Raw genomic sequence first — 12961 nt, forward strand, 5'->3', positions numbered from 1 at the left:
TGTCTGTTTGGTTTCTGCTGTGTGCTCTGGTTTCCTCCCAGAGACCAAAGATGTGCAAGTTAGGTGGATTAGCACTAAATTGCCCATAGTATTCAGAGTTAGGTGTATTAACTGTAGGAAATGCAGGGTTATAAGGGATAGAGTAGGAGGATAGGTTTGGGTGGGATGCTCTTTGGAGGATTGGTTTGGACTGGTTGGGCCGAATGACCTGTTTCCATATTATAGAAAATCTAATTCTATTTGTAATTTAGATAGACGGTACCAGCTACATATTTCCTGTTTGCTAAAGACCTTTCAACCTATCAATTCAATACATTTGGTTTAGTACATTCCTTCAGGATTTAATTCTGGTAATGCAACCTTGAATATACTGTTATAATTATTTTGAAATTACAGTAAATTGTTTTATTTGCCATAAAAAGGGTTCTGCATCCAACAATCATAGTTCCTGAAAACATTGGCAATTGACTGTGTTACAATCCCAGTAGAAACCTATACATTTAAAAAGAAATTTGATCTTGCAGTTAATAACTAAAATAGATGACATGGCAACATTTTACATTTTAAAACATTTATTGCAAAAGCTGACTCAAGGTATTATTGACTACATTACTTTTTTTCATAGACAACTTACAAGTTAAACTGTAGAAAAAAGTTCCCTTTTTAGTAAAACACAGAAAGAGGTAAGACAGTCATCACAGCAAGCAGTGCCCATTGACTTTCATTTTCAATAGGTTCCATTTCGAAAGACTCTCTCCAGGCGCTCCTCTCAATTTTCAGAGTTTCCCAAATCCTCTGCCCACAGTGAACCTGAGCTGCTGATTTATCTCATCCTTACCTCCTCACAACTGACCATGTCAGGATGAATTTTCTAGATTCCTAAGAACCTCTGGAAAGCTTTTATTTTTAACAAGAGGCCTGATCCGTCCTGCATCCAGCTTTAGCAGCTTACAGAGAAGTTCCTTTCCAAGTCACACACCTTCGTAACTTGAAATGACATTGCCATTCCTTCACTGTGACAGGGACAAAATCCTGGAACCTTCCTAATGATACCACATGTGCCCTCTCACCCCAAGGATAGCAGTGCTTCAGAATGACAGCTAACCACCACTTTCCTCAGGGCGGTTAGAATGAGCCAGCAGCACTCTCATCCCATGAACGAATAAAATAAATTTGTGACAAACTAACATTATTGATGAATATCACTACCTCAAGCATATAGTTTACTGACATCACTGTCAACAGTCAGCATTTATTAAAGCACATTGTCAATGCAGTACATATATTCAATCAAATTTCACATTTTGCCACAAAATGTAAACACACGACTAAAATATAAAACTGTCAACATCTTAAAGTCTTGTACATTTAATGTGGTTAGTTGAAGGCAAAAGACCATGTTTTTTGCCATGAACAGAACATGATCAGCATGCTCTCTGCTTCTTTGGTAGTATTAATTCTGAGTTGCAAGAACATACGATTATTAGAACATAAGAAATAGGACCAGCAGAAGACCATTTGATATCACAAAGTAACCCTGCTTCACTGAATTCTAGACCTAAAATACCTTTACTCTTGGTTGGTTCCACAATATATTGCTCCAGAAAACTGTATGAAAGCATTCCATAAACACATCTTTCAGGCCACCTTTACTAATTCGATTGGCCCAGTCTATATGAAGACTAAAGTCCCCCACAATTAATATATTGCCTTTGTGGTAATCTCCAATAACTTCTTGTTTAATGCTCTGTTCAATAGTATAACTACCATTAAGGGGCAAATAGACTACTCCCAACAATGTTTTCTGATGCTTATGAAGCCTAATTAAACCCCATATTGATTTCCAGATCAGGATCTGTTCCTATGAATGTCCTTAAGTCTTCCTTTATTATCAGGGTTAAGCTGCCTCCCTTTCAATCCTGTTTGTCTTTTCAAATATTGTGAACCCTGAAATGCTCATTTCCCAACATTAGTCACTGTGTAACCATGAGCAGGAGTTGTTGAATGGATGAGATTCTTGTCCCATCACCTGAAGTCACGATGCAACCCCAGCAAACACTGCAGCCCCAAAAGAGATGTAATGCTCCAAAAATCATTAATTAGCTGGAGAAGGGTCTATTGCCTCTCATTCAGATGGAAGTCTCACCTCAGACAGCTGCTGACCGAACCTACTGGGGAGAGGGAAAGCGAGGCTTTGGAGGTTTGGAGACCAAATGATGCAAGTCAAACATTCTGCATTACAGATCCAAAGATGGATCGGTAATATCTAGTTGTCCACTGAAAAATCTGCTCAATTTTGTGCGTGGTTTAAATTATGAAGACTAGAAACTGGGCCATAGATCAGTGAAAGGTCAGGCCATGTATGGAGAATCTGCAGATTTCACCAGACATTTTTTCTCTCTCTCTCTTTGGTGACAGAGAAAAGATGTCAAAACTTTTATTGGAAAATTACCTCCTTTTGATAAAACAAATTGTACAATGTATTTCTTTTTTAATGCACAGAAAATATTTTAGTAAAAGTGTGACAGTAACCTATTTGGCATTTTAGTTGACTGCTTGCAAGAAGACTTTATTGAATGTATTCCTGCACCACAAGCTCTTTCAGTGAAGGCAGGTTGCTTTGGCAGCCATGTTGTTCCTCTAATTCAGTCACCTTTTTTTGGAGGTGCCTCATATCCTTACCTAGCTCATTACCTAGATTTATCTGAACCTTCAGCAAAGGGATAAGGTACCTGTGGCGACTGTGTTTGGGTAAAATAAGGCCACCTTTCTCACAGAATTGATAGGCATCATCTATATTACCCAGATCTCTGCAGCACACACTAATAGCACTGAGTGTAAGAACAAGCCGATCATAATAACGCATACACAGTTTCTCCTGCAAGCTAAGAACATTCAGAAGGCAGTTCAAAGCTCTGGTATACTGGCCACTTCTGAGGCAGTTGTATCCTTCCTGCACCTCCGGTAGGTAGAAGAATTCAATAAATTCATCTGATTCACGGATGTCTTTGATTGCATATAACTGTCCCAAGTAGTCCATGAGTGCCAATTTACGTTCAATGATTTTTTCTTGCATGAAGTTCCCAGCCACGATTTTCTTTGGGAATGTAATTCCTTCTATCTCTTCTTTAAAATTTCTCAAGATATTTTTATGGAGCTTTTCAAAGTCTGAGTACCGCCGTTCAGCATAGGCTTGACTACCATCATAGGTGCCGGATTTTATTACCACCACTTTGTACATCTGAGAAGGCAGAAAGATAAAGATCAGAACACCTGTGTGTTACTTCAACTGGTGGCACATGTTTGAGTAGAAAATAAACAGATGCCATGAATTAAAATGGTGCAAAGGTTACTCAATCATTTCAGCTTAGACAATACAATTTAATTTTCTTTTCTAGCTTTAGCACTGGCCCATTTGGTGCAGCAGGCTGCAAAATTGGGAATCGACATCGTAACACCTTTTGAGAATTTCAGATTCTTTTTTACATAAATACAATTCAGAAGCTCAACTCCACTGAGGTTTGCAGGATTTGTGTTATTAATTAAGGACTATGCCTTCCTCCCTCACTAATTTTAGCACAAAAATGAATGTGAATATAAAGCAGGGAACAGAATTAGCAAGTGAAGGAAAATATTTCCCCACGGGCACTATTCCAAGCTGCAATCTGAGCAAAGAACAAACTAAGAAATGGACTCTTTTTAACTAAAATAGAAGAGTTCCTCACACTTCTTTGCACAGTCGTAGACTTTTTACAAACTATTTTTCACGTGGGGAGGATTGGAAGAATAGCTGGAATACTATAAAATACCATGAGTTAGAAATTTATAGAATTCAAGTGTGGTGGCAACTGAAATTCCACTAAAATGGCACATTGGAATTTTCAGACTGAATTGGAACAAGACTCTTAGAAGCAACACAGTGAACTAATAGGAATTTATTAGCATTTTAATGAAGGTCCATCAATGTGTTATACAGTAAGTTATGAAGATCACACAGCAATGTGTAAACTATGAAGAATGTCTACTTTGCTGTTAAGAATATACACACAACATTGTAAGACAAGTCATCCTGATATTAGAAATGTGCAAGGAGGGAAATGCAATATTTGTGGATTCTTTGATGAGAATTTCATAATTCAGTGTGAAATGAAACAATATTTATTTTCCAAGCATTTCTTTTTACTATGATTATACATGTGAATTAAGTAAAAGTAAAATTATGAATTTTATAGTCATGAGAGCCTTTGGTGTTTCAACAAATAACTTTATCATTGAAAGAATTACATTACCCACTTGTGTGTAGTCAATGGTTGGAAGATCAAGGGTTAAATGCTCTCTGATAAATGACAATACCAAACAATATCTGTGCCAAGTTGAAAATTGAGCATGGAGTTATAAGATGCTGACAGTGGGAAGGTGTATAATTTTGATTTGGACTACAGAATGGACCAACATCAAACGGGAACATAAATTTACATTTCGTCATAGGGTGACCCTATCTAATAACAACTGTCAACAGCCAGTATTCTATGGCAAAATATGGACTATGAGTCATACTAGCATGTACTGAGGTCACTGTAGATATTTCCCTCTGAGTCTTCCAGCAACAAACATCAAATGCAAGAGATTTTATGCATCTGCCTTTGCTAATGTTCTGGAAAAAAATTAATTGCACATAAGTAGCCCTCCAAGTGCCTCCTGAGATTCAAACAGTTTCTCATAATACAAACCAGACGGTCCTGTCCACAACATTGTGTGTTGTGGACAGATAAACTAAATTGTCTGCTTGCCAAATCTCCACAATTTAGATTTGGGTCCAGGGTGGTTATGTTCAAATGGTGTGCACATTTGGCAGACAAATGCTTCACTACACCTGCCCAATGGTTGTTGTGATCAAACCATTTCCATGGCAGGGTCTCAGCTAAATATTTTTGGCACTTGCTGTTTGTATCTAAGCTTTTTGCAGTAGGCACACTAACCTTGCTCCAGAGTTCAACAAATGAAAGTTATCATGGGATTATCATGGGATTAAAATGAAGGTTAGTGGTTGAATCAAAAGACAAAAATTTCTGAATAACTTAGGAAGGTTCAAAAGTTTTCTCAACTTTTGTCAACACTAAAGAAAAAGGAGACAGGAAATAGTAGACAGAAGAAACCAAGTTGACAGGCATGATTTACTGTTAAGTGACAGAGCATCCTGTAACTCCCTCCATGTGTGGTGGAAAACCGTAGTGGGGCTGTTGGTGCGGGAGATGTTTATAAAGAGGGTTATTTTCTTCAACACTCCATGGCAGGATCCCTATTGGTCAGCAAAGCAACATGCAAGGAGGAACAGAGTAGGATTTGTGTCATTTCGATGCTGCATGAAGTTTGTCAGCCTATGGCATGACTCTACTTCCATCTCTCTCAGGCCTTGCAGTCATCACCAGTCATCACCAACAATGCCTCTACACATGGCTGGTAGTGTACAGGTGTAGACAATTAGCCTTGCTAAACAACCTGGCAGGTCAGTTTCCATTGTAAAATAACCAAAAGCACAAAAGATGATTATGGTGTGTTGAATATTACATTCTCTGAGGTGCCATCAGCAATTCAGCAGATCAATGCAGTCCATGCCTATTACTTTGTATTTATTTCTATTGATAGAATGTCAGTCTGATACCAAATATTGATCCCAGAACATAATAAAATTCATTTGGAGATTGAAATGCCAGAAGGTGAATGGTGGCCAATCCAATTTGAGGAGATGTGTTACAGCTGTAAATGTGTTAGTGAGGCTTCATTCCTCATTGTTACTCAGTCTCTGGACTTCTATATTTATAGCTGTCTGGGGTTTCCTGAGCTGTTGGTGGAGGGGGGCGCCTATTCAAGACCAAATCTGTGTCAGTTCAAAAGATTAAGTGAATTCACACTTACTCTGTGGAACCAGGTACCCATTGAAGAGTCTGTCTAGTCAGGCCCCACTATGCTACTAAGATGAAATTTTCACATCCCCTTGCCAGATTTCCCACTATTCTATTGTTAAATTGTTCATAAAAAGGGAGGAAATAATTTTTAATGCAAATATAAATAGGAGATGCTTCATATGTTGTTGCACAAAGCCATGTGTCAAGCACATGTATCAGTCCTCCAGCCAGTGGGGGGAGCTCTCAGAAAAACACTGAAACGGCAACATTTGGAATCTTGGCATGTGACCGTTTCAAATTTATGGGCCAGAAGACGTTACATAGTGGATGTAGGTTTGCTCGCTGAGCTGCAAAGTTCATTTCCAGACATTTCATTACCCTGCTAGGTAACATCTTCAGTGGACCTCAGGCAAAGAAATGCTGGAACTTTCACTGAAGCTGTTACCTTGTAAGGTAACGAAACCTGGAAATGAACCTTGCAGCGCAGTGAGCAAACCTACATCCAAAACCTCAACCTGAGCTACAAATCTTCTCTAAACTCGCTAAGACGTTACATAGTTTTGGTATATGGCAGTGAGTATGACTTAAATATTGAACAGGATTTAATATTGAGTTAGTTTGGGGAAAAGACAACCAAATGTAATGTCGAAAAAGAGACAAACTGAATGAATGATGTGAAAATAACATGGCGGCGGCTGCTGCAGCAACGGGCATACAGCTCCACTCTTGATGAATTGCAATGCTAATGATGTCAAAACGGCATTTGAAAACTTTAAACATAAGAGCGAACTGACATTCAGTAGTTTTCAAAAAGGCAGTAGTGAACAGGAAAGGATCAACTACATCCTTTTGTGAGCAGCAGAAAAAGGGTAAAGTTTGTTCAATTGCTGAGAATAAAGTGAAGAAAACAGCAATTGCGCAGACATAAATCTTGATAAAGTCAACTTGAGCTTTCATCTAAAGTCAAATCTTTAGATCCATTGATATAACTTGCAAAGCCTGAGGCAGGAATTGCAGTCTGCCTGTTGAGAATTTCCTGACAGCATGAAAAAAGGCAGAAAGAAAATGTAAATTTAAGGAAACAGATGCTAAATCAGCTCAAAAAGATTTGATTGGAAAGACCAAGCTCACAATATCGCAGGCTGACTTCAGCTCCAGAGCACATGGAATCATAAGTAAACAGGTGAAAACACTAACTGCCCAACTGGCTAATCTTCAGTTAAGTGAGAAGCAAATCAGCAAGGTCGATGAAGTGAAACGTTTAAAGAAATGCACAGATAGAGGGAAAGATGTGCGGGAACTGTGGATGATCTCTTGAGTTCACAGACAGGAGGAAATGTCCGGTACATGGATCGAAAGGTAGCACTTTGGAAAATCCAATCACTGGGAAAGGATGTGCAGAGGCAAGAAACAAGATGGTAAATGAGTTATCAGCAGCAGGGTAAAAGGCAAAAGTGCAATCAAAAAAGCAAATATCTATATCCTGGAAGATTACGATGTGTGGGACTTTACAGACGGCGGGGTGGGGGGGTGGGGGGGTGGCATCACAGCCAACTTCTTCAAGAGTCAGTGGGAAATGAATCCCCAGACATCAAAGCAACCCTGCAGTATCTAACACTTTGTGGAAGTGTGCCTTGTACAGAAAAAGCAGGACAAGTCCAATTCAAGCCCCGATCTACGCTCGATCATTAGTAAAGTGATGGAAGGTGTTATCAACAGTGCTATCAAGCTACAACTGCTCAGCAATAACCTGCTCGGTGACACCCACTCAGCTCCTGATCTCACTTACAGCTTCGGTTCAAGCATGGTCAAAAGAGCTGAATTCCAGGGGTGAGGTGAGAGTGACAACCCTTAACATCAAGGCTGCATTTGATCAAGTGTGACATCAAGGAGCCCTGGCAAATCTGGAATCACCGGGTATCGGGGGAAAACTCTGCTGGTTGGAGTCATACTTGGCACATTGGCAGATGGTTGTGGTTGCTGGAGGTCAATCATCTGAGCTCCACGGTATCTCTACAGGATTTCCTCAGGATAGGTGCTTACCATTGACAAGAATTCAACTGGACTTGCCATAAAACACATATAAATGGGTCAGAAGCTAGTAATCACTCATCTCTCGACTCCCCAAAGTCTGTCCACAATCTATAAGGCACAAGTCAGGAGAGTGATGGAATACCCCCCACTTGTCTGGATGTGTACAGCTCCAACAACAGTCTGCGCTTCAACATTCAAATAAGTTACACTGAAAGCCTGCAGTAAATCTTTATATCCTGCTGCTCCTGGGCCTTTGACAGAAATTCAACTCTAAAGTGGGCTACTGTATATAAGACCAAGATTGAATGATGATACATTAGATGGTAGAGAACTTGTGACCTTCACATTGGTGGTAAGTGTAATTCCTAAACATTTTTCTACTTTCTCCATCATCCACTAAGAGCTGTTTCATCAGACAGTTTTTTTACTGTTCCATCTGACATTTGAGGCTTTCCTAATGCTTTTGCAATGCTTTTAGTCACCTTTCCTCTTAGATTTTTTTCAGGCTTGCACAATTTAGTTATAAAGGATAGAATGCTGCAGATTATTATCGGGAAATCTTGTGTTTAAAGTCTGTTCATTTTCAGTTTGACAACCGTAAGCTTCAGCCTCTATTAAGACATGTAAAATTCACTAAATAATTATTCTGTAACTCCAATGAAGTAGTCTGCATTCTTGCCACTCTATCCTTTCTATGCTATTAACTTTCTGCATTGTTGCATCGGCTGTAGGTTCTGACATTCCCTGTGTAAATTCTTGAAATAGGAACTGGTGCAGGCCTTTGAGTCTGCTCTACCATTCAATATGATCATAGATGATTTGATTATGGCCAAATCTCCACTTCCCAACCTGCCACTCCATGCCCCTTGTCAATCAAAAGTATAACTGAGTTGTGAATATATTCAATCATCCATCTCAATCAGAAAGAAAACTCCAAACTGGCGAATCTCAGAGAAGAAATTCTACCTCATCTCCATCTTAACAGAGCAAATTCCCCAGTTCACATTCAGTTTGGTGACTGGCATAGTCTTAGTTAGTTTTGCTAAATTTCACTGAAGCCATTGAGTGAATCTACCACATTGTCTAATTCAGTTGGAACCACATAGATTTGTATTAAATAATTTGGTTTTGGTACTGTGATAATAACCTGAACACAATCTTGTTGGCAATACAACTAGGAAAAGTACCCTTTGCTTTAACATACAAACCATTATTTCTTTAACTGTATCTAAGAATGGTTATTGGCATTTTTCCTGATGTTTACAAACAGATTTATTTTGTGTTATCCCGTAGAGAATGTGGTACTCTGTCTTCAATTTCTCCGAAGCCTGTGAACAATTTGGGATCTCACTTTGAGATTCACTTTCCCGGTCTGCATCTGTAAATTCACCAACCTTGTAAATTAGTTTCAGCTTTAAGATCCCTTACTGCATAATAGGCACCATTCCTGACTCTGAATGACAGAGAGTGATTGCATGGTTTCTCTTCCATTATACCTACATAGCTTTGCTGTGATTTGGCCTTTTCATTTCACTGCTGTTTCACCAGATCACTGTAATTCATTGAGATTTCATCTTTAGAAGCCATTTATGTTGATTTGGTTACAGTGAGACACTGAGTCTAGTGTCAAGTTTAAACTCCATGGTGTGTTCATCCAATTTAACTCACTAGTATTAATTGTCATTATTATTGCAGTTTTTTTTTCTATTTCTGGCCTTGTGGCATTTCCACCTCTTAACTCTGCTTGGGCAGTAATGACTTCCCTTTTGATTAACTCTGCTCTGCATTTAAAACCTGCATATCTTCCCAAAATGACCCACGTTTCCACAATTGTGTCACAACACTCCCCCTACAGGACAGTCTTTCCATTTGTGACACTTGTTCCCTCTCTACTTCATTTTTTGGATTGGTGGTGCCGGAAGAGCACAGCAGTTCAGGCAGCATCCGAGGAGCAGCAAAATCGATGTTTCCGGCAAAAGCCCTTCATCAGGAATAAAGGCAGAGAGCCTGAAGCGTGGAGAGATAAGCTAGAGGAGGATGGGGGTGGGGAGAAAGTAGCATAGAGTACAATAGGTGAATGGGGGATCTCTCCACGCTTCAGGCTCTCTGCCTTTATTCCTGATGAAGGGTTTTTGCCCGAAACGTCAATTTTGCTGCTCCTCGGATGCTGCCTGAACTGCTGTGCTCTTCCAGCACCACTAATCCAGAATCTGGTTTCCAGCATCTGAAGTCATTGTTTTTATCTAGTTGATTTTAACCCTGCTGCGAATCCTCTTGCAAGGATGCCTGCCTTGAAGAAGTTTTCCTCCTCTCTCTACAAGAATCTCAGGGAGTCCCTCTCCCACTGCAATACCCAGGTCATTTCCTCTGCCCTGAAGCTCTTTAACCATGTCCTAAAACAAATTCGCTACCACAGCCACATTTGCTTCCTCAGTGCCTGCATCCGTAACCCAAACTTCCAGCTCAGCACTGTCCCCATGACTTGTCCTACCTGCCTATCTTCTTTTCCACCTATCCACTCCATCCCCTCCCCCACTCACCTATTGTACTCCATGCTACTTTCTCCCCACCCCCACCCTCCTCTAGCTTATCTCTCCACGCTTCAGGCTCTCTGCCTTTATTCCTGACGAAGGGCTTTTGCCCGAAACGTCGATTTTACTGCTCCTCGGATGCTGCCTGAACTGCTGTGCTCTTCCAGCACCCCTAATCCAGAATCTGGTTTCCAGCATCTGCAGTCATTGTTTTTACCTACCCTCTCTACTTCAGACATTTCAGTATTGTGGTCGACGTGCTTTTTGCCATTTTAGTGGGCTGTGCTTTTTGGGCTGGTTTTACCTGTGGCCTGTGTTCTCAACTACCTGACTTGAGGTTTCCCCATGATGCCACATTTTCCGCATAAGCACCTAGTTCTGCTTCCAAAACTGTGTTTGCCTATAGTAATCTACACTGTTTTCTCCTTCAATAATTACTCTATACCTCAGAAAAGGTCTGATATGGCCTCATCTGACTCTTTGTACATGATCTGGTCAGGAATTAATTCTGCCCTCGGCCTCTTCTAAGCGGAATTCCCTGCCAGTCAGTGAAGATTGTTTAGGAATGAATCTATTGCTTCTCTTGACTCCTGCTTTAAAAACTGCAGTTTTAAATTCCTGTATCCATTGAAATAAACATTGAACATCAATAGTACTTCTTCCTAGTTTGATGCTAATATATCATTTATGACGGTCTCCATCAGTGCAGTAATATAGACCGGATCCTTTAGGACCATTTTGATCTAAACCTATGACCATTTGCACTTTGTAGAGCTTCCAAATCTCCGGTTTTGTGCCTGGAGCCAGTTCTTGATTGGATGGAATTTTCTAAGAATGGGAGAATAGCCTCCATGCTTTGCATAAACTCTGGAGCTGCTGCATTATCTGTGACTGTGTTTGTCCTCCTCCCTCTGCTTTGGGTCTGTGCTCACTGCTATCTGGTCTAGAGCTCTGACCTGCAGCTGCGATGTCCCTTTAATGTCTTGTTGAATCTAGAAGTATGTTCTATTTTGGTCTTCACCACAAGGTTTTTCTGTTGCTGAAGTAAAACTGCTTTACACCGTTCCAACTGTATTGCTTTTCTACACTGCCAACTGCACAGCTAGCATTTTATTTTATGTCAAGAGGTCTAATTCTATGTAATCTCCAAAGGTTTTATAACTGAAATCCATTTGACCATATGACATCAGAGCGGAAGGAAGCCCATTGAGTCTGCTCCACCATTCAACAAGATCACAACGAATCATAACAACTCCATTTTCCTGCCTTATCCTGATAACTCTTGATTCCCTTGGCTATCTTGACCTTGAATATAACATAGAGTCATAGAGATGTACAGCACAGAAACAGACCCTTTGGTCCAACCCGTCCATGCCGACCAGATATCCCAACCCAATCTAGTCCCACCTGCCAGCGCCCAGCCCATATTCCTCCAAACCTTTCCTATTCATATAGCCATCCAAATGCCTCTTAAATGTTGCAATTGTACCAGCCTCCACCACATCCTCTGGCAGCTCATTCCATACATGTACCACCCTCTGCGTGAAAAAGATGCCCCTTAGATCTCTTTTATATCTTTTCCCTCTCACCCTAAACCTATGCCTTCTAGTTCTGGACTCCCCAACCCCAGGGAAAAGACTTTGTCTGTTTATTCTATCCATGCCCCTCATAATTTTGTAAACCTTTATAAGGTCACCCCTCAGCCTCCGACGCTCCAGGGAAAACAGCCCCAGCTTGTTCAGCCTCTCCCTGTAGCTCAAATCCTCCAACCCTGGCAACATCCTTGTAGATCTTTTCTGAACTCTTTCAAGTTTCACAACATTTTTCCGATAGGAAGGAGACCAGAATTGCACGCAATATTCCAACAGTGGCCTAACCAATGTCCTGTACAGCCGCAACATGACCTCCCAACTCCTGTACTCAATACTCTGACCAATAAAGGAAAGCATATCAAACGACTTCTTCACTATCCTATCTACCTGCGACTCCACTTTCAAGGAGCTATGAACCTGCATTCCAAGGTCTCTTTGTTCAGCAACACTCCCTAGGACCTTACCATTAAGTGTATAAGTCCTGCTAAGATTTGCTTTCCCAAAATGCAGCACCTCGCATTTATCTGAATTAAATTCCATCTGCCACTTCTCAGCCCATTGGCCAATCTGGTCCAGATCCTGTTGTAATCTGAGGTACCCCTCTTCGCTGTCCATTACACCTCCAATTTTGGCGTCATCTGCAAACTTACTAACTGTACCTCTTATGCTCATATCCAAATCATTTATGTAAATGACAAAAAGTAGAGGATCCAGCACCGATCCTTGTGGCACTCCACTGGTCAGAGGCCTCCAGTCTGAAAAACAATCCTCCACCACCACTCTCTGTCTTCTACCTTTGAGCCAGTTCTGTATCCAAATGGCTAGTTCTCCCTGTATTCCATGAGATCTAACCTTTCTAATCAGTCTCCCATGGGGAGCCTTGTCGAATGCCTTAGTG

General features: G+C 40.6%; 1 protein-coding gene across 1 annotated transcript in view; it reads right to left on the reverse strand.

The window, feature by feature from the left end:
• Positions 1 to 587: 587 nt before the first annotated feature.
• Positions 588 to 12961, reverse strand: part of snx20 (sorting nexin 20) — a 33042-nt gene continuing 20668 nt past the window's right edge. The window contains exon 4 of the mRNA XM_072547339.1: positions 588 to 3241. Within this exon, the coding sequence (XP_072403440.1) occupies positions 2570 to 3241 (672 nt within the window). The 3' untranslated portion in view covers positions 588 to 2569. The remainder of the gene's footprint in view (positions 3242 to 12961) is intronic.

The sequence above is a fragment of the Chiloscyllium punctatum genome, chromosome 26 (genome assembly GCF_047496795.1).
Source record: "Chiloscyllium punctatum isolate Juve2018m chromosome 26, sChiPun1.3, whole genome shotgun sequence".
Classification (NCBI taxonomy): domain Eukaryota; kingdom Metazoa; phylum Chordata; class Chondrichthyes; order Orectolobiformes; family Hemiscylliidae; genus Chiloscyllium; species Chiloscyllium punctatum.